The sequence below is a fragment of the Oncorhynchus tshawytscha genome, linkage group LG07, assembly GCF_018296145.1.
Source record: "Oncorhynchus tshawytscha isolate Ot180627B linkage group LG07, Otsh_v2.0, whole genome shotgun sequence".
Taxonomy (NCBI): domain Eukaryota; kingdom Metazoa; phylum Chordata; class Actinopteri; order Salmoniformes; family Salmonidae; genus Oncorhynchus; species Oncorhynchus tshawytscha.
This window is the reverse complement of record NC_056435.1, coordinates 38,778,833-38,805,708: the sequence shown is the minus strand read 5'-3', so window position 1 is coordinate 38,805,708 and position 26,876 is coordinate 38,778,833. Positions and strand designations below refer to the sequence as shown.

At 43.8% G+C, this 26,876-nt stretch overlaps 1 protein-coding gene across 1 annotated transcript; it reads right to left on the bottom strand.

Annotated features, from left to right (window-relative positions):
- Nucleotides 1-23: 23 nt before the first annotated feature.
- lrrc38b (leucine rich repeat containing 38b) lies at nucleotides 24-26,689 on the bottom strand. Its single transcript, XM_024428453.1, has 2 exons — nucleotides 25,118-26,689; nucleotides 24-2,072 (listed from the first exon to the last, which is right to left on the bottom strand). Exons 1-2 carry the CDS (start codon nucleotides 25,743-25,745, stop codon nucleotides 1,825-1,827), a joined length of 876 nt encoding a protein of 291 aa, XP_024284221.1. The 5' UTR covers nucleotides 25,746-26,689; the 3' UTR covers nucleotides 24-1,824.
- Nucleotides 26,690-26,876: the final 187 nt, after the last annotated feature.

Here is a 26,876-nt window from a genome sequence, read left to right as displayed (position 1 = left end):
AATAAAGAAAGAAAAACCCTTGAATAAGTACATGTGTCCAATCTTTCTACTGGTACTGTATATAATGTAATTTTTCTTTGCATTTGAGGGAACACCAATGGCTGGAATGATCATTTTGAATAAGTAACCTATCCAAGGTTTGAAGCAATTTGCAATCTGCATGGAGACCATAAATAAGTGATTTTACAATTACATTGATAAAATGTTTGGTTATACTGCAGATTCCTTTCAAAGACCAACTCTCCTACACTGTACACAACATAATCCACATGTAAATTCCTAATACCAATTTCCTCTACACCTAATCTTTGGCAGATATAGGTAACACTAGTCCACTCTATGAATTTATGGGCCAAACTCAGGTACAATGGTCACCATTTAAAGTGCAGTATTTGACACATCAATCCTATTTAATTCTCATTGATTATGAGAATATATGCATGGAATTTTACACAATTCACAATTCTCAATCTAGGAAGCATTTATCCTCTTTGTCTAACATTTTGTTACTATATTTCCATCGACACAGACATTTGTGGAGATATACTGTATATAAAACCATTTGTAGACCTATACATCGCAGTCTATCTGCATGTGTCAGATTCATTATATTGTCCATCACAGCACACCCCTCTTACCCAGGCTGCTGCCCTGAATCACTATCGCATGCTGAAACAGCAAAGCCATTTTTGTAGAACGCTAGCTAACTTGTGAAGCAATCTCAGAATAAAACCTGTTGAAAACCTCCTTGAGAAGGTAGGACACTCCATATAGTGTATCATGTGTTTTACATGGCTGGCAGTCTAAGGCCCTGATTCAATATGACACATACAGTATCCTCCTACAAACGTTTTCACTTGCTCAGTGCATTCATTTTGGGTTTTAAAAGAGCCTGCTGCTACTTATAGCTAGTGCTGTTAATACATTTCACAATTATTCACAGTTTGATGACTGTATAAACATCTTTAAGATGTAAAAATGTCAAACCTAAAATGTAAATAGTTTTCCTGTAAAGTCTGTATTATTTGCTTTTCTCTTCTGTCCATCCACTGTTGATTGGAGATGTTTCGTCAAAGAATGCATGTCTTTGTTTGAGTCTGTGCACCGAAAAGCTAACTGCAAAACATGCAATTCTTTCTAAACATTGTTTGAGATTTTTTCTACATCTTGGTGTTCCTATGGAATCATCAGCCACCAGTGAATTTGTGTGTATAACAGAGCTATACAGTATGTTTCCAAAGAGCAACCACAGTACACTCTTAGAATTAGTGGAGACATCAGTAACCCTGGCGATCCCCAAGGAATGCTTGGAGTACCTCAAGGAAGCATTGACGGTTAATGGTTCATATTTGCACCTTTGGTTAGTTGAGACGTTCTTGGAGGAACCTTTAATGTTTCAATGTAGCAAAGGGTTCTTCAAATAATCTTTTCAGAGGGGTTCCTCAGGGAAACTTTTTGAATGGGAAAGGTTCCACCTCTGTGGCAATTTTTAGAACCCCAAAAAGATATTCCAGACCTTTTTACTTCTAAGAGTGTATACTGTCAACAGCACAGACAGAGAGTATTGTATATTCTGTCTGTGACTATAATTCATACTGGGACATGTTTATACATTTTTCCCACCTAGAGAGGACAATATCTCCTGCAATATCAGGGCTCTAATGAAACCCCACAATCCACTGCAAAATGTGCCTCTAAAACAGTCTATCCCTCTCCCAGTTCTCTACCAGTGTGAGGCGGAAAGTTGTTGTTGGGTAGCAGCCTGGTCTAAAGGTTGAACCAGATGAAGTGTCAGTTCAGGCATGCTCTGGGGCTAAGACAGTCTCACTCCTCACTCTCCTCCTCATCTCCCTTAGAGGTTTTGCTTGTACGCTGGAAACAGTGGACAATGGAGGCCAGGAAAAAGCTGGTCATGATGGCCACTACAGACACAGAGATGCCGGAGAAGATGATGATAAGTAAGTCTGTTAAGGTAAGGGTGATCTGGCACTCCCGGAAGCTGTCCTGTGAGAGCTGGCTCAGGGACACCTGTCTGCCATCCATGGGTAGTGAACACTCTATGCCCTCCACTCCTACAAGGGGACAAAGAAGAGGGATATGTTTAGGACCAGACAGAAAACCCAACAATAGAGCCCCCATTATCATTATCATCATGTAAAACAAACCGTTCCTCTGGCAGAAACTATTATATTAACCTTCACAAATAACATCAACTAGAGATTTTGACCTCTAGATGCAATAACTTTTGTTATTCCAAGACACATTTTTTTACGTCTTCTTTACAAAATGGAATGTCTGGATTATTTTCAAATTCTATGAATTATGATCCTTGAGGTTAAATAGAAGTCAATTAACCAGATAAATCGCTTGTCATAACCATAATTTTTATTTACGGCATTGCTGGAACAGCCGGAAGGCAAGGAGCACCTTCACTAAACTCATCTCAAGATGTAAGCATTATAAATCGGTCTGTCATCCTCACCAGTGTCCCAGTCGCTATGACATATCGTTTACCAATCATACAGAGGCTCTATGAAACCATCAATGACAACCATAGCTGAGGGAAGTAGGGGTGCTGGGGGTGCTGCACCCCCCGATAAATTGAAATAATTTTGCCAAAATTAGGCTGTAAAAAATCATTTCCCCCAAAATGATATAATTCCAGTCTGAACAGGCATAAATAAAATACTACACCAGAGATCATATTTTAGCTACAGTTGATCAATAGCTTCTAAAAAATAGTTTTATCACAAGCACTTACAGTCAGTAAAACCACAATTTGGGCAGCACGTGTGCCAAATATAGAACAGCTTGTTGCGTTGTAGCCATAGATATAATCCACAGAAGGTTTTTGGAACCTCTAACCCTGGCACTTTGGCACTTCAACTCATGGGTAGACTAGCAGACGGCTGCCAGTCCTGACTATTATTGGTTGTGGCTGTCAGTTTGCCTTTCACAAATGTAGGCCTACTGTTCGGGAAGCAAATGCCTACTGCTGAAAAGAGAAGACTAATCTGTCTGTAGAAGCTAACAAAATATTCCCAACAACTTTTGAACAATTCTGAGCAAACAGTTTTTCAAAGTAGTTTATCTTGAGCACATCAGACATCACAGGTGAGTAGCCTATGCATCTTCATCAATGGGTGACTCAATGTCACTGGAAAGTTTATTTTGTAGCCAGGGTTTCCGTTAGGTGCTGGATAAGTGACTGGGAAGCTTCAAAAGGTCATCCATGACCTATAAGGGAGTCAACCCACGCAGCCAGCACCATCAATAAATGAGGGGTACTGGCCAAATGTCTTTAAAACAGCCTATAACATATTACAAAAACACAATTTATTGTTTTTCGATGTGTAGCATAAGCAAAACTCTATAGCCTATTGTTTTATTGGTTTATAATATAATACTGTCCACTTTACGGTTCAGCTGTCAGAGATTTGAGCACTAATTGCATCAGGGCATTGCATAGGTATATAGGCTTAGGCGTCCGCTGTATAATATTAATACAAACAAATATATATAAAGGAAGTGAAGCAAGTTTAGGCCTAGCCCCAGAGAGAGATAGAGGAGAGAGAGAGATAGAGATATGCATAATGCTAAAATACCAAGATGCATTTCTTTATCCTTGTCAGATAGGCTACTGTGTCTGCTGTACAGATATAGGTGTACAAAGGAGACTAATTTGTTAATTTCTGATCAGAATGTTTTTTTTATAAAGATAAGCATTATATTGTTTAGATTATAGGAGCAAATTTGGTAGACCTAAAGCATTCTTCCTCACCTCAAATTCAACTGTCAGAGTCAGTTGGAGCGCTGGTGCTGAACCAATGCTCTTAACCACTAGCCATGGTTTATAGGAAAATATGAGCACGATATTATATCGTGGCAAACACCACATTACAGTTGGAGCTTAATTTGGCCAAAGAAAATGTCTCAACAGAATAAAACAAACACATGTGAAATTATTCAAACCTTTTTAACAGGCAATTACCAATAAAGGCTGGTGCCTACAGTACAAAACAAATTAAAGCAATATGCTAATAACATTTATTTTACAAAAGGCCTACTTATAATCTTAAACTAATTACAGAGCACACAATTAAAAAAACAGATTGAAATAATTTATCCAACAAAAATGTCTCAACAGAGTGAAACAAAACACATTTAGCTTATTTAAAGAACTGGCAAGATTAATACATATACAGTGGCAAGGAAAAGTATGTGAACCCTTTGGAATTACCTGGATGTCTGCATACATTAGTCATAACATTTGATCTGATCTTCATCTTAGCTGCAGCAATAGACAAACACAGTGTGCTTAAACTAATAACACACAAATTATTGTATTTTTCTTGTTTATATTGAATACATCATTTAAACATTCACAGTGTAGGTTGGAAAAAGTATGTGAAACCCTAGGCTAATGACTTCTCCAAAAGCTCATTGGAGTCAGGAGTCAGATAACCTTGAGTCCAATCAATGAGATGAGATTGGAGATGTTGGTTAGAGCTGCCTTGCCCTATAAACATCACTCACAAAATTTGAGTTTGCTATTCACAAGAAGCATTGCCTGATTTGAACCATGCCTCAAACAAAAGCGATCTCAGAAGACCTAAGATTAAGAATTGTTGACTTGCATAAAGCTGGAAAGGGTTACAAAAGTATTTCTTAAAGCCTTGATGTTCATCAGTCCACGGTAAGACAAATTGTCCAAACATTGAGAAAGTTCAGCACTGTTGCTACTCTCCCTAGGAGTGGCCGTCCTGCAAAGATGACTGCAAGAGCACAGTGCAGAATGTTCAATGAGGTTAAGAAGAATCCTAGAGGGTCAGCTAAAGACTTACAGAAATCTCTGTAACACGCTAACATCTCTGTTGACGAGTCTATGATACGTAAAACACTAAACAAGAATGGTGGTAATTGGGGGACACCATGGAAGAAGCCATTGCTGTCCAAAAAAAACATTGCTGCACGTCTGAAGTTCGTAAAATAGCACCTGGATGTTCCAAAGCGCTTCTGGCAAAATATTCTGTGGACAGATTAAACTAAAGTTGAGTTGTTTGGAAGGAACACACAACACTATGTGTGGAGAAAAAAAGGCACAGCACACCAACATCAAAACCTCATCCCAACTGTAATGTATGGTGGAGGGAGCATCATGGTTTGGGGCTGCTTTGCTGCCTCAGGGCCTGGACAGCTTGCTATCATCGACAGAAAAATTCATTCCTAAGTTTATCAAGACATTTTGCAGGAGAATGTAAGGCTATCTGTCTGTCAATTGAAGCTCAACAGAAGTTGGGTGTTGCAGGACAGGACAACGACCCAAAACACAGAAGTAATTCAACAACAGAATGGCTTCAACAGAAGAAAATCCATATTCTGGAGTTGCCCAGTGAGAGTCCTGACCTCAAATCGAATTAAAATGCTGTGTCATGACCTTGAGAGTGGTTCACAAAAGACATCCTAAAAATATTGCTGAACTCAAACAGTTTTGTAAAGAGGAATGTCCAGTATTCCTCCTGACCATTGTGCAGGTCTGATCCGCAACTACAGAAAACGTTTGGTTGAGATTATTGCTGCCAAAGGAGGGTCAACCAGTTATTAAATCCAAGGATTGACATACGTTTTCCACCATACACTGTGAATGTTTACACGGTGTGTTCAAAAAAGACATGAAACCGTATAATTGTTTGTGTGTTATTAGTTTAAGCAGACTGTGTTTGTCTATTGTTGTGACTTAGATGAAGATCAGATCAAATTGTTTGCCAATTTATGCAGAAATCCAGATAATTCCAAAGGGTTCACATACTTTTTCTTGCCACTATACCTACTTTAACAGCAATGATATACAATAAGAACAATGATAAAACAAGTTCCAAAATTGCATCCTACCTGAATAGCGTGTTGCACAGTAGCCTGCATTTGGTCATTTGTGTGGTTGAAAAAAATATTCTGCTAATGTCTTCTATCATGTAAATTATGTAGAATTGCATGAAAGGCTTTTATAAAAGGCACATTTTCTACCAGCCCTACAACAACAACAAAATCCCTTTTGTGGAATTCCTAAAACCTGGTCTGCTCCACTGTATGGTACTATGCAAATGAATCCCCATCTCAAAACATCTTCCTGTGGCTGTGATGACAACACAACACATTGTGGATTTCAAGGTTAGTTTTCACTCATCCCATTCATTTTAAGGGAAGAACAAACCATTGGTCTTTTTCCATTGTAACGTCATTAGTCTTAAGTCTGAGTCCCAAGGTTACACGAGCTGTGGATCATCGCCTCACTGAACCAATTTGTTAACAGTGACTAAATATTTAAAGTGCCATTGACATGCCCTGTGCTGTGCTGATGGGATAACATTACGTGAGACGAGAGAGCTGGCTAGTTCACAGGCTGTTGTAGTTCCACTGATTCTACCTCCGCAAATGGAAGGCTTTTAGCTATGCACTATGTGAGATTTTCAGGTGGCTTGGCTGCACAACTCCCAAAACTGAACAGAATAAAATGCTATAATGTATTTTGGCAACTTCAAACAACCTTATCATGCTACACACTTACAATCCAGGAATTCATTGCCAACTGAGCTATTACTGCCTTCGTTTTTTCGTATGCTGTCGTGAATAGCAATGCAAAGTAATGAACAAACAAGCCCCTTGACAATTGTTTCTGCAAAAATGTTGGTTGACAAAACTACGTTGTTAAACAGCTGATTCATTGGTTTAATTAGCTCATGTATTGTGTGCTAAATTACAATCATGGCTGTTTATGAAGGACCTGATCGTGGACTACAGGAGACTGCAGAGAGAGCACTCCCCCATCCACACTGACAGGGCCGCAGTGAAGAAGGTCAAAAGCTTCAAGTTCGTCAACGTGCACGTCACTGAGGACATAAATTGTCCTCAGTGACGTGCCTCAGGAGGCTGAAGAAATTTGGCTTGGCTCCTAAGACCGTCTCAAACTTCTACAGATGTACCATCGATAGCATTCTGTCGAGCTGTATCACCGCCTGGTATGGCAACTGCACCGCCTGCAACCACAGGGCTCTCCAGAGGGAAATCTACAGCACCCTGTGTCACAGGAAGGCCAAGACAATCATCAAGGACCTCAGCCACCTAAGCCACAGCCTGTTCACTTACAATCTAGAAGGCAGAGACAGTACACGTGCATCAAAGCTGGGACTGAGAGACTGATAAACAGCTTCTACCTCCATCAGAATATTAAACATTCATCACTAGCCGGCGTCCACCCAGTACCCTGCCCTGAACCTTAGACACTGTTACTAGCCGGCCTCCACCCAGTACCCCAGCCCTGAACCTTAGACACTGTTACTAGCCGGCCTCCACCTAGTACCCTGCCCTGAACCTTAGACACTGTACTTTAGTCAGATATGTTTCCCTATAAGCTAAACAAATCAAATCAAGGGGTACTGGGTGGAGGCCGGCTAGTAACAGTTTCTAAGGTTCAGGGCAGGGTACTGGGTGGAGGCCGGCTGGTGATGAATGTTTGATACAAAGTGTCTTTTTTGCATAAGCTCTGTAGGCCACTGGTTAGTCACCGACACTGACACACTTATTGACCCCTGACCTCTACACTGTCATCGCTGTATAGTCGACCATATCCCTTTCTTCCCTCAATATTGTTGCACAGCACAGGCTATTATCAACACTGTTTAATAATCAGAACCCCTAGCAAAGGTATAAAATGAGAACTGCATTTTCCTCCTCAAACATGGTTGGCCGCTTGAAAGGAGAACCGTATGTACAGTAAATAAATAGCCTCTTTACACTGGGATGAAAAATCTAGACATATCTATGCAAATGTCAACTCCCAGGTGGTCAGAAAGGAAGCCTAGAGGAGGTGGGTGCATACTTACCATTGCCACATGCCAAAGCATGCACTCACAAACGCTTTCCCACACTCTCTCACAGACACACACACATGCTCTCACACAGATAGCCCAGATTGTAGCAGCATGTTCTGCTGTCAACATTACAATCCACTCTGCTTTAGAACTTGCCATCTATGCAGTGTGGCATAATGCTGTTTTTTTATATGTTTCATAAACTTAAGGGTCAAATGATTATGTTACATCATCCGCCATATGCTCCACCCATTTAAAAGTGTCACAATGCTGTTCTGCACAACACTTTGAAGTGCATGACCCGAGTAAAACTAGCTGTCACCATTGGCGTCGGCTAATGGGGATCCTAGTAAATCAAATAAAATTAAATGACAACTTACTTAGACCTTTAAAATGGTATTACATGGTCAGATGGAAAGTTCACATGGACAGACAAATAATGTTTATAAAGAGGCTGCATATCAATTCAACTCATATCAATTCAACTCAAAGTTGAGAGGAGTTGGGTATAGTTTTGGGAATCTTATGCATTGCTTATGCCAGCTGTGTTGTCCACTTAAGTATGAGATAAATGGCCTCTATTTATATTCACACCCCACTTAAATGGCAAACTCATCACCCAGGAGACCCAGCCGTAGGCTCTGAGATGGGCCTGTCTCTCTGGCCACTCAGTCCCAGCATCACCCTACACATTAATTAACGAGATTGGAGATCAAAGTTTGCCTGTTTAACAGGGTCCTGTTAGAGTTACTGATATTAACTTTATCCTGCTCCCTGTGGGGCAAGACGACAGGCTCCATTTCCCAGCACTAAATGAATCCCTGCTCAGCTGACAGTGGATATTTTTAATCTGTACTGATTATCCAGTGGTTTAACATGTTATTTTATACATTATGCAGGAAACCACAGACACTTTTTCGGTATGTGGAAATTACTGAAAATGGGTGAAATCAGTTTACACCGAAAACAATAGGCCTTAATTATTTTGCAAATGGAGCAGTATTATGGTATTATCATTTATTTAAAGCAGCAATCAGCAGTTGAAACAATAACAAAACGTACTGTTTTGGTAAAAATTAAGGGATTGAGCTGGAGAAATATAACAACTATCAATAGTTTCATAGGTTTAACAATGTTTTGAGGCTATATAGGGTTTGTTGACATTTACTTTGTTTACAAACACTGGAGTAAATAAAACACGCTTGTATTTTGGGTTATGATGGGGGATGAGATTTTAACTAAGTTCATCTAAGTTATATTCTTCAAGAATCAATGGGTGCATATTATACATTTATCAGTCTAAAAATGGATGTAGTAACTGTCACGCCCTGGTCAAAGTATTTTGTGTTTATCTTTATGTATTTGGTCAGGCCAGAGTGTGGCATGGGGTTTTTGTAATTGTGGTGTGTTTGTCTTGGGGTTTTGGTGGTGGTATTGGGATTGTAGCTTAGTGGGTTATCTAGCAAAGTCTATGGCTGTCTGGAATGGTTCTCAATCAGAGGCAGGTGCTTATCGTTGTCTCTGATTGGGAACCATATTTAGGCAGCCATATTCTTTGAGTTTGTCGTGGGTGATTGTCCTTAGTGTCCTATGTGTCCTCTCGGTTAGTTTGCACTAGATAGGCTGTTTCGGTTTTGATTACGTTTATTGTTTTGTGTAGTGTTCGTGTTTCTTTATTTGATTAAACATGAATCTCAATCGACACGCTGCAGTTTGGTCCGACTCTCCTTCATCACCACTAGAAAACCGTAACAGAATCACCCACCACCAACGGACCAAGCAGCGTGTTAACAGGCAGCAGCAGCAGGAGCAGCTGCAGCTGCAGTGGGAGAGGCTGCACCACCTGGAGAAATGGACATGGGAGGAAGAACTGGACGGTAAAGGACCCTGGGCTCAGCCTGGAGAATATCGCCGCCCCAAGGAAGAACTGGAGGCGGCGAAAGCTGAGAGGCGCAGATATGAGGAGGCAGCACGGCGTAGCGGATGGAAGCCTGAGAATCAGCCCCAAAAATGTCTTGGGGGCTCAGGGAGAGTGTGGCAGAGTCAGGAGTCAGACCTGAGCCAACTCTCCCTGTTTATCGTGAGGAGCCAAGGAGGAGACCAGAACCAGAGCTGGTGTTGGAGGTGAGCGAAACAGAGACTGTGAAGGAGTTAATGGGGAAATTGGAGGAGAGAGAAATGAGGGACTTGCTGTGTTGGTGCTTTTTGCATGGAATTCGCCCGTCGGAACGTGTTGGGGATTTGATGGCACCTGGGTTAGCGCTCCATACTCGTCCTGAGGTGCGTGTTAGTCGGCTGGTGAAGTTGGTGCCAGCCTCACGCACCAGGCCTCCTGTGCACATCCCTAGCCTTGCACGTCCTGTGCCAACACTGCTCTCAAGATCTCCAGTATGCCTTCACGGTCTAGCCCATCCTGTGCCACCTCCACACTCCAGTCCTCCGGTAGCAGCTCCCCGCACCAGGCTTCCTGTGCGTGTCCTCGATCCAGTACCACCAGTTCCAGCACCACGCACCAGGCCTTCAGTGTGCCTCGCCTGTTCAGCGCAGCCAGAGCCTTTCTCCTCTACAGCGCTGCCGGAGCCTCCCGCCTGTTCAGCGCAGCCAGAGCCTTCCTCCTCTACAGCACTGCCGGAACCTCCCGCCTGTTTAGCGCAGCCAGAGCCTTTCTCCTCTCCTGCGCTGCCGGAGTCTCCCGCCTGTTCAGCGCAGCCAGAGCTGCCAGTCCGCATGGAGCAGCCAGAGCTGTCAGTCTACATGGAGCAGCCAGAGCTGTCAGTCTGCATGGAGCAGCCAGAGCTGTCAGTCTGCATGGAGCAGCCAGAGATGTCAGTCTGCATGGAGCAGCCAGAGATGTCAGTCTGCATGGAGCAGCCAGAGATGTCAGTCTGCATGGAGCAGCCAGAGATGTCAGTCTGCATGGAGCAGCCAGAGTTGTCAGTCTGCATGGAGCAGCCAGTCTGCAAGGAGCAGCCAGAGCTGTCAGTCTGCATGGAGCAGCCAGAGCTGCCAGTCTGCAAGGAGCTGCCAGTCTGCAAGGAGCTGCCAGTCTGCACGGAGCCGCCAGAGCTGTCAGTCTGTAAGAAGCCGCCAGAGCTGTCAGCCTACATGGAGCAGCCAGAGATGTCAGTCTGCATAGAGCAGCCAGTCTGCATAGAGCTGTCAGTCTGCAAGGAGCTGTCAGTCTGCAAGGAGCTGTCAGTCTGCAAGGAGCTGTCAGTCTGCAAGGAGCTGTCAGTCTGCAAGGAGCTGTCAGTCTGCAAGGAGCTGCCAGTCTGCAAGGAGCTGCCAGTCAGCACGGAGCTGCCAGAGCTGCAGTCTGCCAGTCAGCCGCCAGAGCTGTCAGCCTATATGGAGCAGCTAGTGCCGCCAGTCTGCCCAGCGCCGCCAGTGCCCCCAGTCTGCCAGTCAGCGTCGCCAGTCTGCCCAGCGCCGCCAGTCTGCCCAGCATCGCCAGTCTGCCCAGCGCCGCCAGTCTGCCCAGCGCCGCCAGTCTGCCCAGCGCCGCCAGTCTAACCAGCGTCGCCAGGCTGCCCAGCGCCGCCAGGCTGCCCAGCGCCGCCAGGCTGCCCAGCGCCGCCAGATCTGCCAGTCAGCCAGACTCTTCCAGATCTGCCAGTCAGCCAGACTCTTCCAGATCTGCCAGTCAGCCAGACTCTTCCAGATCTGCCAGTCTCTTCCAGATCTGCCAGTCAACCAGACTCTTCCAGATCTGCCAGTCAATCAGACTCTTCCAGATCCGCCAGTCAGCCGATCTGCCAGATCTGCCAGTCTCTTCCAGATCCGCCAGTCAACCAGATCCGCCAGATCTGCCAGGATCCGCCAGAGGATCTTCCAGAACTGCCAGTCAGGATCAGAACTCCAGTTCCAGATCCGCCAGAACTGCCAGTCGCCAGGATCTGCCAGAACTGCCAGTCGGCCAGGATCTGCCAGCCAGTCGCCAGGATCGGCCAGGATCCGCCAGTCGGCCAGGATCCGCCAGAACTGCCAGTCGGCCAGGATCCGCCAGAACTGCCAGTCGGCCAGGATCTGCCAGTTGGCCAGGATCTGCCAGTCGGCCAGGATCTGCCAGTCGGCCAGGATCTGCCAGTCGGCCAGGATCCGCCAGTCTGCCAGGATCCACCAGTCAGCCAGGATCCGCCAGAAGTGCCAGTCTGCCAGGATCTGCCAGGATCCGCCAGTCTGCCAGGATCCACCAGTCAGCCAGGATCCGCCAGAACTGCCAGTCGGCCAGGATCCGCCAGTCTGCCAGGATCCGCCAGTCTGCCAGGATCAGTTAGATCCGCCATTCAGCCAGGATCCACCAGTCAGCCAGGATCCGCCAGATCTGCCAGTCGGCCAGGATCTGCCAGTCAGCCAGGATCCGCCAGTCTGCCAGGATCAGTTAGATCCGCCATTCAGCCAGGATCGGCCAGTCTGCCAGGATCTGCCGGAACCACCAGCCAGCCAGGATCTGGTAGATCCATCAACCTGCCTGAGCTTCCTCTCACTCCTGAGCTTCCTCTCACTCCTGAGCTTCCCCTCGGTCCCAAGCTTCCCCTCGGTCCCGAGCTACCTCAGTCCAGTGGGGCCCGTTGTTAGGTTTCCTAGGCCAAGGTTAGCGGCGAGGGTCGCCACTCAAGGGACACTAAGGAGGTGGACTAAGACAATTATGGAGTGGGGTCCACGTCCAGCACCAGAGCCGCCACCGCGGACAGATGCCCACCCAGACCCTCCCCTACAGGTTTAGGTTGTGCGTTCGGGAGTCCGCACCTTAGGGGGGGGTTCTGTCACGCCCTGGTCAAATTATTTTGTGTTTATCTTTATGTATTTGGTCAGGCCAGGGTGTGGCATGGGGTTTTTGTAATTGTGGTGTGTTTGTCTTGGGGTTTTGGTGGTGGTATCGGGATTGTAGCTTAGTGGGTTATCTAGCAAAGTCTATGGCTGTCTGGAATGGTTCTCAATCAGAGGCAGGTGCTTATCGTTGTCTCTGATTGGGAACCATATTTAGGCAGCCATATTCTTTGAGTTTGTTGTGGGTGATTGTCCTTAGTGTCCTATGTGTACTCTCGGTTAGTTTGCACTAGATAGGCTGTTTCGGTTTTGATTACGTTTATTGTTTTGTGTAGTGTTCGTGTTTCTTTATTTGATTAAACATGAATCTCAATCGACACGCTGCAGTTTGGTCCGACTCTCCTTCATCACCACTAGAAAACCGTAACAGTATCTGTAGATTGCCACTTTAATAGAAAACAAATGCCAATATTTTAACACTGTGCCCCAAATATTTGAACACTGTGCCCCAAATATTTGTGCAATTTACTGTACATACACTAAGCTTCAGTGGACACCTGTTACACAAATCTTCCCTATTATATCATTCGGACACGATAATTCTGACTGGGACGATCTCCAAAATACTGTCTGTCTCTGAGACAAACATCCTAGTTTGATTTCCTATAGATGACAGACAGCTCCTTTAGTTCCTGTCTGTCACAGGCTCTGTAGTTTCTTGTGACAGACTGATATGATTTGGTTCTGGGTGCTGGGATTACAGTCTCTGCAACTGGCCTCTAAACCTTAAACCACAAAGGTATTATGTGCAGATGTTACAAGACAGAACAGCTAGCCTCTTGAGCTAACATCCGTTTTACACTGTTTTGCTATGGGCTTATGGACATTGGCTTTCACCTGAACATAACACTTTCGACTCATATTATGTAGTACAGAATAAAGGTATAATAAACCATATACAAATATGATGATATCACAATGAATTCTTGACATGCGATACTTTATAATATGTCTATATGTAGTTCAAATCAAATCAAAAGTTATTCGTCACGTGCGCCGAATACAACAAGTGTAGACCTTAGCGTGAAATGCTAACTCACAAGCCCTTAACCGACAGCGCAGTTCAAGAAGAGTTAAGAAAATCTTTACCAAACATATTCAAGTAAAAAATAATCAAAAGTAACACAATAACATAAAAATAACGAAGCTATATACAGGGGGTAGTAAGTAAGTTAGTGTGCGGAGTTACGAGTTAGAAATAATTTGTACATGTACTGTAGGTAGTGGTGAAGTGACTATGCATAGATAATCAGCGAGTAGCAGCAGTGTACAAAACAAATGGAGGGGGGGGGGTCAGTCAATGTAATAGTCCGGTGGCCATTTGATTAATTGTTCAGCAGTCTTATTGCTTGGGGGTAGACTTTTGGCCCTAGACTTGGCGCTCCAGTACCACTTGCCATGCGCTAGCAGAGGAAACAGTCTATGACTTGGGTGACTGGAGTCTCTGACAATTTTATGGGCTTTCCTCTGACACCGCCTGTTATATAGGTCCTGGATTGCAGGAAGCTTCGCTTTTGAAACTCTCGACCCGCTCCACTACAGCCCCGTTGATGTTAATGGGGGCCTGTCCGGCCCGCCTTTTCCCATAGTCCATGGTCACCTCCTTTGTTTTGCTCACATTGAGGGAGAGGTTGTTGTCCTGGCACCACACTGCCAGTTCTCTAACCTCCTCCCTATAGGCTGTCATCAGCAAACTTAATGATGGTGTTGGAGACATGTTTGGCCATGCAGTCGTGGGTGAACAGGAAGTACAAGAGGGGACTAAGTACACACACCTGAGGGTCCTCGGTGTTGAGGATCAGCGTGGCAGACGTGTTGTTGCCTACCATTACCACCTGGATCCAGTTGCAGAGGGAGGTGTTTAGTCCCAGGGTCCTTAGCTTAGTGATGAGCTTCGTGAGCGCTATGGTGTTGAACGCTGAGCTGTAGTCCATGAACAGCATTCTCACATAGGTGTTCCTTTTGTCCGGGTGGGAAAAGGCAGTGTGGAGTGCGATTGAGATTGCGTCATCTGTGGATCTGTTGGGGCAGTATGCGAATTGGTGTGGGTCTAAGGTATCTGGGAGGATGCTGTTGATGTGAGTTACAATCAGTTTTAGGCACATCTATCCAAAATATTTAACCTTTTTATTACTTTACCCAAAATATCATGACATTAGTGCAAGTCAAAATGTATGACATTTGTGAACATCTAAATCAACATTTTGGGCATTTATTCAGCGTGTCCACCCTATCGACAAGGAGACGTTGTTTTTGACAAAATTACTTTTGTAATTTGTCATTTGTAAAAATTTTAAAAATTTATTTTAGGAAGTGTGAGGGTCGCATTCTTTATTGTACAGTTATGAAAGTTATATATTTAGAACTGCCTGTTTCATAGGAATCCAGTGTCATGTCTGTGTAGTGAGCAAGTCAACCTAAAGAGCTGCTTTTCTAAGGACCGCCCCTTTGATGTGAAGTAGCAGAGATGACCAAATTGATTGTAATGATGCAGCCAACCACTAGAGGGGGCCATAGACACGTTTGTTCGACAGAGAGGCCTATGAGTGTCCTTGAACTGTCACATTTTTATTGTTCTGACTTATAAAACTGTGGGAAATTAATCAAATAAGTAAGTTAAACATTATATCAGTAATTACCAGTAAATCTAGTGTCTGAAATCGGCCACTGTAGTCTTAACAGGCTAGTGTATCAAATTCTCAATCATTGCCAGAGCTATATCTTATTTCCACCAATTATTTTTATTTTTTTATTTCACCTTTATTTAACCAGATAGGCTAGTTGAGAACAAGTTCTCATTTACAACTGCGACCTGGCCAAGATAAAGGAAAGCAGTGTGACACAAACAACAACACAGAGTTACACATGGAATAAACAAACATACAGTCAATAATACAATAGAAAAAGTCTATAGTGTGTGCAAATGAGGTAGGATAGTGAGGTAAGGCAATAAATAGGCCACAGTGGCAAAATAATTACAATATAGAAATGAAACACTGGAGTGATAAATGTGCAGAAGATGAGTATGCAAGTAGAGATACTGGGGTGCAAAGAAGCAAAATAAATAACATAAATAACAGTATGGGGATGAGGTACTTGGATGGGCTATTTACAGATGGGCTATGTACAGGTGCAGTGATCTATGAGCTTCTCTTACAGCTGGGGCTTAAAGCTAGTGAGGGAGATATGAGTCTCCAACTTCAGAGATGTTTGCACTTCGTTCCAGTCAACGGCAGCAGAGAATTGGAAGGAAAGGCGGCCAAAGGAAGAATTTGCTTTAGGGGTGATCAATGAAATATACCTGCTGGGGCGCGCGCTATGGGTGAGTGCTGCTATGGTGGCCAGTGAGCTGAGATAAGGCGGAGCTTTACCTAGCAAAGACTTATAGATGACCTGGAGCCAGTGGGTTTGGCGACGAAAATGAAGCGAGGGCCAGCCAACGAGAGCATACAGGTCACAGTGGTGGGTAGTATAAGGGGCATTGGTGACAAAACAGATGGCACTGTGATAGACTGCATCCAATTTGTTGAGTAGAGTGTTGGAGGCTATTTTGTAAATGACATTGCCGAAGTCAAGGATCGGTAGGATAGTCAGTTTTACGAGGGTATGTTTGGCAGCATGAGTGAAGGATGCTTTGTTGCTAAATAGGACGCCGATTCTAGATATCATTTTGGATTGGAGATGCTTAATGTGAGTCTGGAAGGAGTGTTTACAGTCTAACCAGACACCTAGGTATTTGTAGTTGTCCACATATTCTAAGTCAGAACCGTCCAGAGTAGTGATGCTGGCCGGGCGGGCAGGTGTGGGCAGCGATCGGTTGAAGAGCATGCATTTAGTTTTACTTGCATTTAAGAGCAGTTGGAGACCACGGAAGGAGAGTTGTATGGCATTGAAGCTTGTCTGGAGGTTAGTTAACACAGTGTCCAAAGAATGGCCAGAAGTATACAGAATGGTGTCGTCTGAGTAGAGGTGGATCAGATATTGTTGAGTAATAGCCATAGTCTATTACTGCTATCGCCAAAAATACAGTATGGGCCACAAGAGTAAGATGCACCAATATATAGTCATCCAGAATATGATACAGCTAGAAACCAATCCGGTTGGCCAGCATGCACAGGTATGGGCAACCACGTGGTTATGTTGCAGCTCGTGTTGCCTCGTGATGGATTACATTCAGGATTTACAGCCAGCCTTGGGAATAGTGGTATCCATTTGTATCCAAATTCCTGTCTCCTGGGTGATTGATTTAGCTGGCTGTCGTAGGCTGATTTTGGAGGATTGTCTCTCCTCCCACTTCAACACAACAGTGGCTGTCGTGATTTATTTTAACGTCGATAGCAGAAGAGTGAGAATCATTAGATTGACCCATGGCATAAAGGCAATTATCTCATAATTCCTAATTAAACTGTGGAATGGGTATACATGTATTTTCTATTACTCAAAGACAATCACAGAGAAGAAATCAAAGAAAAATAAGAACAGCGAGTCAGAGGGAGATAGAGAGTGGGAAGAGACAAATAGAGATGGAGTAGAGTGTCTGAATGAACAAAGTGACAACCCTTCATGTGACAGTGAGGCCAAGTGTGAGTCATTCAAATCAGGAGGGGTTTACCTTATGCACAGGGACTCAGTGATCTCATAGTCACATGGAGATACTCTCAGCACAAACATTTAGCACGGCTCATTCAACACACATGCGCACATAAAACAGCCACACAATCCACAGCTGTAAAAAGCACTAGCTTGATCTTTCTTTTCTCAGAATGATATACTTGCCATTTAGACATCTATTACTCATAACGTAGCACTTTTTTGATTGCTTTCTAAGCTATACACTTCAATGTCAGCTTGAATTCATTCAATGTTAAATAAATATTAAATGGCCAAGGTCAAATACACTATCTTCTCAAGTAAGTGAAATAATACATTTTCCCTGACATCCATGCCTGAGGCAAAGACAGTTGATGATTTTGTAATGTAATGCAATGTTAACTCCATACTGAATATAATATGAGACAGTGATGTGGAAGGCCAGTGAATTCACAGTGACGTCATATTTACAGAGCTGCTCATGCAGTGTGGTAACAGCACTCTGTGGAGTAACCTGATAGGCTGTGAAGGAACATTTTGACATTGACCCTGTCACATGAGCTGTGGATCATGAACAGTGTTGATAGCTGTCTTATTAGGCCTCAGACACTGGCCCATGGGACCCATGGCAGCTAGGCCGCCCTGCACTGCTATGCCCTGCTTTGGCCTGCCCTGTGGATGACTGTGGCTCTTGTTACCCAGCTAGTCACTGTGGTATCAGCCTGGTCTTATAGACTAGACGTAACATAGTAAATATAAATCCAGGGCACTCAAATTGTGTGATAAGTTACGTTTGGTATGGTTACATAAGACAGAAGATTACTTAAAATTAAACTTCTGGATTTTGGCAAGTCGGAGTCAAATGAACTCATGGATACCATTTTTATGTCTCTGTGTCCAATAAGAAGGAAGTCAGAGGTAGTTTTGCGAGCCAATGCTAACTAGCATTAGCGCAATGACTGAAAGTCTATGGGTATCTACTAGCACTAGTTAGCAACTTCCTTCAAACTGCAGACAGAGACATAAAAATTGTATCCATGAATTCTGGGGAAGTAGATATAGGGTATCATTGCCAAAATCCCGAAGTATACCTTTACCTTTTAGGCAAAAACTAAGGTAGGGTGGATGGGTAGACATATAATGCGAACATCTAGCAACCAAAAGGTTGCGTGTTTGATTCTCACCTTGGACAACTTTAGTATTTTAGCTAATTAGCAATTTTGCAACAACTTACAAATGTTTTCCTACTTTGCAACCACTTAGAATGTTAGCTAACCCTTCCCCTAACCCTAACCTTAACCCTTTAACCTAACCTTAAGCCGAACCTAACCCTATCCCCAAGCCATAAGACTGCTAAATAGCTAATAGAATGGCTACACGGTCTATTGGAGTTGACCCTTGTATATTATTTTTGCACTGTCTTTATGCACACTCATAGAACTCTACACACTCACGCACACTGACACTCCAACACACACATAACATGCTCGCACATTTTTACTAACTCTACACACACGCAAACACAAGCACATACAATCATCATTTACACTGCTGCTACTCTTTTATCATATATCCTGATCCCTAGTCACCTTACCCCATACATACAGTGGCTTGCGAAAGTCTTCACCCCACTTTTCTTATTTTGTTGCCTTACAATCTGGAATTAAAAGTACTCTTTTGTGGTTTAATTCACTTGATTTACACAACATGACTACCATTTTGAAGATGCTAAATATTTTTTATTGTGAAACAAACAAGAAATTAGACAAAAGTCAATACTTACAGCTGCAAGTCTCTTGGGGTATGAGTCTATAAGCTTGGCATAACTAGCCACTGGGATATTTGCCAATTCTTCAAGGCAAAACAGCTCCTTCAAGTGGATAGGTTCCGCTGGTGTACAGTAATCTTTAAGTCATACCAAAGATTCTCAATTTGATTGAGGTCTGGTCTTTGACTAGGCCATTCCACGACATGTAAATGTTTTGCCTTAAACCACTCGTGTGTTGCTTTAGCAGTATGCTTAGGGTCATTGTCCTGCTGGAAGGTGAACCTCCATCCCAGTCTCAAATCTCTGGAAGACTGAAACAGGTTTCCCTCAAGAATTTACCTGTATTTAGCACCATCCATCATTCCTTCAATTCTGACCAGTTTCTCAGTCTCTGTCGATGAAAAACATCCGCACAGCATGATGCTGCCACCACCATTCTTCACTGTAGGGATGGTGTTCTCTGGGTGATGAGAGGTGTTGGGTTTGCACCAGACGTAGCATTTTCCTTGATGGCCAAAAATGCTCAATTTTAGTCTCATCTGATCAGAGTACCTTCTTCCATATGTTTGGGGAGTTTCCCACATGCCTTTTGGCAAACAACAAATGTGCTTGCTTATTTTGTTCTTTAAGCAATGGCTTTTTTCTGGACACTCTTCCGTAAAGCCCAGCTCTGTGGAGTTTATGGCTTAAAGTGGTCCTATGGACAGATACTCCAATCTCCGCTGTGGAGCTTTGCAGCTCCTTCAGGGTAATCTTTGGTCTCATGGTTGCCTCTCTGACTAACGCCCTCCTTGCCTGGTCTGTGAGTTTTGGTGGGTGGTCCTCTCTTGGCAGGTTTGTTGTGGTGCCATATTCTTTCAATTTTTTATAATGGATTTAATGGTGCTCCGTGGGATGTTCAACGTTTTGGATATTTTTTTATAACCCAACCCTGATCTGTACTTCTCCACAACTTTGTCCCTGATCTGTTTGGAGAGTTCCTTGGTGGTGTCGCTTGATTGGTGGTGCTCCTTGCTTAGTGGTGTTGCAGACTCTGGGGCCTTGCAGAACAGGTGTATATATACTGAGATCATGTGACAGAACATGTGGCACTTAGATTACACACAGGTGGACTTTATTTAACTAATTATGTGACTTCTGAAGGTAATTGGTTGCACCACATCTTATTCATGGGCTTCATAGCAAAAGGGGTGAATACATATGCACGCACCACTTCTCCGTTTTTTATTTATATATTTTTTAAAGTCATTTTTTTCATTTCACTTCACCAATTGGGACTATTTTGTTTTTGTTCATTACATGAAATCCAAATTAAAATACATTTAAAATATAGGCAACAAAATAGGAGAGGCAACAAAATAGGAAAAACGGGTGGGGTGATGAATACTTTTGCAAGGCACTGTATCTAGCTCTATCAGTCTAGTATCCCTGCACATTATAAGTGTGGTATTGGAACTGACCTGTTTGGAGAGCCTAGCTAACGTTCGCCACCTAGCTTACTTTAGCATTAGCGTTAGCCACCTTCACCACCTAGCTAACATTAGCCACAATATATTGGAATTGGTATCATGTCATACGTTTTGCAATTTTGTTAATATATTTTACAAATTGCAATTTGTAACATATCATACGAAATGGATCATACGAAACAAATGAATACTTACCATACAAAACCAAACTTATCATATTAATTGGAGTGTCCCAGATTTACATTTACTATGTTACCTGAGGCCAGGTTGGTGCTATAGAACTGTGTTTCTCTAAATGATACATGTTCCTCCTTAACCCAAGAGCTCTGGAGACAGCAGTGGATCATGTTGACACTCATTCCCTGATAAAACATTTAGGCACCTGATTGATGGCAGACAGGCAGACCTGTGCAAAGGAACGTCCCCTCGGAAGAGTGGACTGACAAACATCTGATTACAAAGACTGTTTCCTTGACAGGTTTATGGAGAGAGGTTGTCAATTGATTTGCAAGGTTGGTAATCTTTACATATTATGCAGATTAATATCTGTTATTACTCATTTTACAACAGTTACATTATCTACTGACTGTCTATGGGGATCCACAGTCAATTGGGACTCTGAAAGAATACATCAATATGTATAATTAGATAATATGTGTCTTGGACATCTGTCAATTTGGTTTAAAAAAAAAGTCATCTGGACAGTGACCCTTTTAATCCATAAAAGCCCAACATATTTGGCATTTACAACACAGTTACCCAATCAGAGTTATGCAAACAGAGTATGCACAACGTATGCTATGTGCAGTGCAGTGGACTGGTACAATACAGTATGTCTATCACATGGGAAATCAGCATGTGAGAACAGGCACAAGCAGGTCCGGAGCATGTCTACACTGCTGCTGCTAAAGTAATGCAAAACAGGGTCTAATCCATGATAACAGGATTAGGACAGAAGGGGAGATTCTTGGGTGGTGATTTGGGAAGGATTTGACGGGTGGAGGAATTTGTCTATATTTTCATTATTCCATGTTTCCATGACCACTCTATGGTAATATAAACTGACTGTTGATGCTGGTTGTGCATCCATCCTAACCATTACCATTTTAGCTCTGGATTCAAGTGTACCATTATTCTATGACAAATCATGCGCCCAAGGAGGATGCTGATGATGGTTCTGTGAAGTGTTGATACATGTTGAAGAGGTTATCAAGTCAGCCTTGTTCTATAAATTACTGTCCATCCTTTAATGTAGGAGTAATGGTGGTCATCAAACCTACCCCCAAACACAAAAACACATGCACACATGCACTCAAGCGTACACGCATGCACACACACAAACACACACAAACTCACACAGACACACACACTCACCACTCATGAATCAGGTCCTGTCATAATACTCAATACATTTTTGGGTGGTTTGAAGTTTTCACACCAACACATCTGTTCAGCAAGAGCAACTTGTTATTGTTAGCAGTGTGTAGGTGTGTCTGACTATAATCTATCCTTTGGAACAGTTTCTGTATGTGTGGTTCACAACAATTCCTCCAAAATGTGAGCAGTTGAGAAGAGACTGGTTGAATCATACACAGATTTTCAGATACCCTGGTCCAATGAGAAATTACATTTACCTGAAAATGCCTTTGGAGCTGCAGCCAGGGACTTGAAATCATAAGTTCTCCTTTGATTTCGAATGTACAGCTTTCTTAATTTTACCCATATGCATCAACAACATTTCCTCCTTTTAATGAGCACTGAGGCAGTCCCAGAATAATACTGCACCCCTGTGCTCTACAAATTTCCTACTTGCAAATGCATTCATCAGTATGTACTGTATCACGCATATGCCCAGTGCTGATGCAAACTGCATAGTGTTCTTCAGGTCTACTGCTAAATAAAGCTATAAAGTCTGTGTGTGAGTGTGTGTGTATGTTTGGTTGATGATGCTAAATAGAACAGGTCACTATGGTTTATTAATAGTTAGCAGGTGGTTTTGCCTCCTAGCCAGGACACACAGCAAACACTGATTTGAATGTAAATACATTACATGAGGTGGGACGCTACACTGCTAACTCAATATGAGAGTGCATCTCGGGGCCCAGTTGGCAGGTATGCCAGAGGGGTTGCCTGACTGGGCCAATGGCCTGTTATTTGTTGCTGCTGATGTGTGCTTTTCCAGCATATCTAATAGAATTCATTACAGCCTGCAGTAGATAACACTGAGGACAAGTGATGAATGCATTTGCAGCTTCTTACCAGGGGGAATGAGATATTCCTGCCAATTTATCAACTTCTCTTTCTCACACAGGCCCAACTTTTTGCGGATGCTTTCTTATTGAGTAGGAGGGAGACAAACAAGGTTGACAATTGCATGGTACAGCACTAACTAAATGTGTGAGAATGTTTTTGTTAGTTGTCAGCAATTTGCAATGTCCACCCACTGCTTGTGTCCACACAAGCCTCTACAAAACATAACTACTTGCAATCCTATGATTTAAAAAGAAAGAAGTAAAGTTATGAGAGATTTCTGAATGGTGCAGCGGTCTAAGGCACTGCATCGCAGTGTTGCAACATCACTACAGCCTGGGGTTCAATCCCAGGCTATAGTGTTATTACCGGCCGTGACCGGGAGTCCCATAGGGTGGCGCACAATTTGCCCAGCGTTGTCTGGGTTAGGGAAGCGTTTGACTGGGGGGGCTTTACTTGGTTTATTGCACTCTAGCAACTCCTTGTGGAGGGCCGGGCGCCTGCAGGCTGGCTTCGGTCATCAGTTGAACAGTGTTTCCTCCATCACATTGGTGCGACTGGCTTCTGGGTTAAGAAGCGAGTGTTAAGAAGCGCGGTTTGGCAGGTCATGTTTCGGAGGACTCGTAACTTGACTTTCGCCTCTCCTGATCTCAATGAGACAAGATAGTTATCATGAAATGAAAAACAGGGTAAAAAATAAAGAAGTAAGGTTATGTGATCATGATGTTAATATTTACAGTAGCTCCGCACACAGACATAATGGCGTTTAGCAGCTTTACCCACTTTGCCTGAATTATAGATTGTATTAGTTTATCTTAGTAATACTTTCTCCATCAATCACCGGAAGAAATCATATTTTTAAAAGGATAAAATCCTATTTAGGCTTTTATGGGACGATCTTTGTCCTTACATTGTGTTGATGTCCCATGTTTATGTAGATCGTCATGTAATGTCCCCCGTGGAATGACCTTGGCAGCTGTGCACGCTAATTTAAGTACTATGTCTATTGGTTCATATGTGCCCACTTATGTATTAATGATGTTTATGCTGTGAATCTTGGAATTGAATACTGTGCACATGTGCAGTATACTGTACATCCACAGATGTCACCAGTGTATTACCACATTCATCAGGGGTTATTTTAGCAGACCTGAACTATTTGACCCTTCGTGCAAATATTCAAACAGTGTGCTGTATGTTAGTGGATTCTATATATTAACTGGTGGTCTATACACAGTCTTGCTAAAAATGATTAGCATGAATAGATGTCCTCTGCGTTTTCAAGGACAATATCTAAATAATATTAAAATGGGATGTCAAGCAAACAACATATGGCTGTCCTATTGTTAGTAGCTCCATATACAACGATTGGTGATTGGAGTAATGTGGAGTAAATTCTTAAAGTGACGAGGTTGTAAAATGTGAAACTATTGAATTGCTACAGAGTAGGCTACTGTGAATCCCGTAGTCTGGGATTTGTTATGTTTCTATCTTGAAAGAGTGGAAGAAATGAACATCTCCACAATTGGGCTTTGTTTCCTTCTGCATTACTAACACATGAATCCCAGAACAATAACCTCTGGGTTTGGATGTTCAGTCTAATCATCTCCATGTAAGCAGACCCTTTGTGGGATACACACTCCTGTGGGAGAATTGTCATCCCCTTTGTCTTTTGTTGTTTTCCAGATTTGCGTGCCTGAGACACAGAGAGAGAGAGATGGGGCCCACGCCAACACATCAATGCCGTAACTTTACCTAACTAACCCAGGCAAAAACACAATGGTGAAGGACCCGATGGCCTCCAGCCTCCACCACCAGGAAGGAGAGAGGAAGGGCTTGGATACATTGGTCATACAAACAGCACTCACTAATTGATTGATTTAGCACAATGTTAATAGACCACCGGCCTGAGGAGAGAGGCAGGTGTTTGGCATGGACGGTACACTACGCACACAGCCATGGCAACATCTCATGCTCAAGCAGAAAACGTGAGGTGTTGGTTTTCTGTTGTTGTGTTGCTGCTGTGGTTGAAGCTACAGACAGTCTGTTGTGTAATAAATCTGAGACCATCCCCCTGAAGGTCTCCCCCCAGAGCTCGTCTCTCATTCTCTTTCATTACTCTCACTGGCACTGTGGGTTTAGCCAGGAAAGAAGGAGGAAGCCAAAATTAGAACAGACGAAGAGGTTCCTCTTTCTACTGGGAAAATATAAATAGAACACACAGCAATAGCATGGCAGAACATTTGCTAAGATAATATTATCTTAGTGTTGCACGGCTTTCCTTTTTATTTAGGTCAAGCAAGCTGTAAGCAAAGTAGCATCCCCCTGACGAAGCCACTTACCATTTGGAAGCTTGTGACTGTTTTCCTCCAGCCATGCAAACAGGTTGGCAAAGTTGCAGTTGCACACCCAAGGGTTGCCCTCCAGCCTCACCACCCGCAAAGAAGGCAACTGGCTCAGCGCCCCCACCTGAAGGCCAGACAGGGCATTACGCTCCAGCTCCAGTTCACGCAGCGAGGTGAGGCCCAGGAACGCGTCCTCGTTGACCATGCTCAGATAGGGGTTGTTACCCAGGCGAAGTTTGATCAGGCTACGGGACTGCCCAAAGGTGCCCGAGGGGATGTCAGTCAGGTTGTTGCTGCCCAAGTCCAGAAACACCAGCCTGGAAGAGGTGCTGAGGGTGCCCGGCTCGATGTGGGACAGAGCGTTGTTCCGCAGGTCCAGGTAGACCAGGTCACTGTAGAGCACTAGGAAGTCAGAGGGAATGCGGGGGATCCAGTTGTCAGACAGAAGGAGCCTGCGGACGTCCAAGGGGATCTCATCAGGAAGAAGGGTGAGTCCACGGCCGCTGCAGTCCACAGTGTGGGGATCTGGGCACATGCAGCTCGCTGGGCAGTTTTCCCCCTGAGCCCGTAAGACAGAGGACAGCAAGACGAGGAGAGGCTGGAGCCAGCAGACACATGGCAACATGGTCAACAGGGTAAGAGCAGAGAGGAGGAGTGGAGACTTGGGGTGAGGAAGAATGGGAAGGGGTGTCGGGAAAGAGAAGGGGGCGTGAGGGTCAGAGGTCAGGAGATTAGGAAAAGGGAGGGGAAGGGGAGAACGAGAGGGGAAAAGGTGGGATCAATCCCTCTGCAGGAGCATCTTGACGTTCTTGAGATGAAAATCTGAGAGTGCTCCGGCATCGAGCAGCGAGAGAGCAGCCTCGAGCGCTGTTTTCCAAGAGATCATGTAGCAAGCAGCCTGGAGAGAAAAGCAAGCTGCTGGCTTTGAAGAAGCTAGGGTAGGGAGATAGCAAGCAGTGAGAGGGAGACAGCGAGAGTAAGGGCGAGAGCTTTGCAGAAAGAGGAAGGTTACTTAGCTGGGGTAAATAGAAACTGGCAAAGCAGGAACAGAGCAACATTAGAGGCACAGACAGGGAGAGGGAGGCTGAGGAGGGGGCTCTGTCTGCCGGGTTAACCCACAGTCGGTCTTGGGGGATTGATTGAGGAGGACACATGGGTCTCTGACACAAAAGGATACGCGCTGGGGTGATTCAGTCTCAGGCAGATCAAGTGAAGAGGGAAATTGTTGCATCTCTCCATTTGTCTCTGGTATCTGCGTGGAAATGCTTGTCGATCTGCCTGCTGATCTAAGAGAAACAATCGCACAGTAACACAGCTGAAGTGAATGCAAGTTTTTTTAATTCTGTCTCTACCTCCCTGTGCTCTGCTCTGCCATTCGTCGGCAGAGCAGAGCTAGATAAAACACTCCCCAGCTGGGTCCCGACGCTCTGTTGCTATGGAGAGAGAATCCAAATATCCGTGGAGGAGTCATATTCACGCGGATGACAATCCTGAATTTAGCACAGTAACAGTCAATCGAATGTCTGTCTGTCTCAGAATGTGCTACCAGGGTTTATCTCATGCCCTCCTCCTCATTGCTATGAAGGAGGTGTGCCTTTTCAATGTTGACAACACGTGATGTCACTTCCTACTGTGAAAATATGAGGGCCCATTCCCTATGAAAAATGATGCCAGTTTTTTATGTTACTGATGAAAATAAATGCATGATTAAATTATCTGGATTATTTGGGCGAATTAATCAATTCAACATTTATTT

What these genes read in the sequence shown, in the direction of transcription:
- lrrc38b (XM_024428453.1), bottom strand. Translation starts at nt 25,745, where the DNA reads ATGTTGCCATGTGTCTGCTGGCTCCAGCCTCTCCTCGTCTTGCTGTCC. An exon ending in CAGTCACAAGCTTCCAAATG is followed by an intron (nt 2,073 to 25,117) that starts GTAAGTGGCTTC and finishes GTCCCCTTGTAG; the next exon opens with GAGTGGAGGGCATAGAGTGT.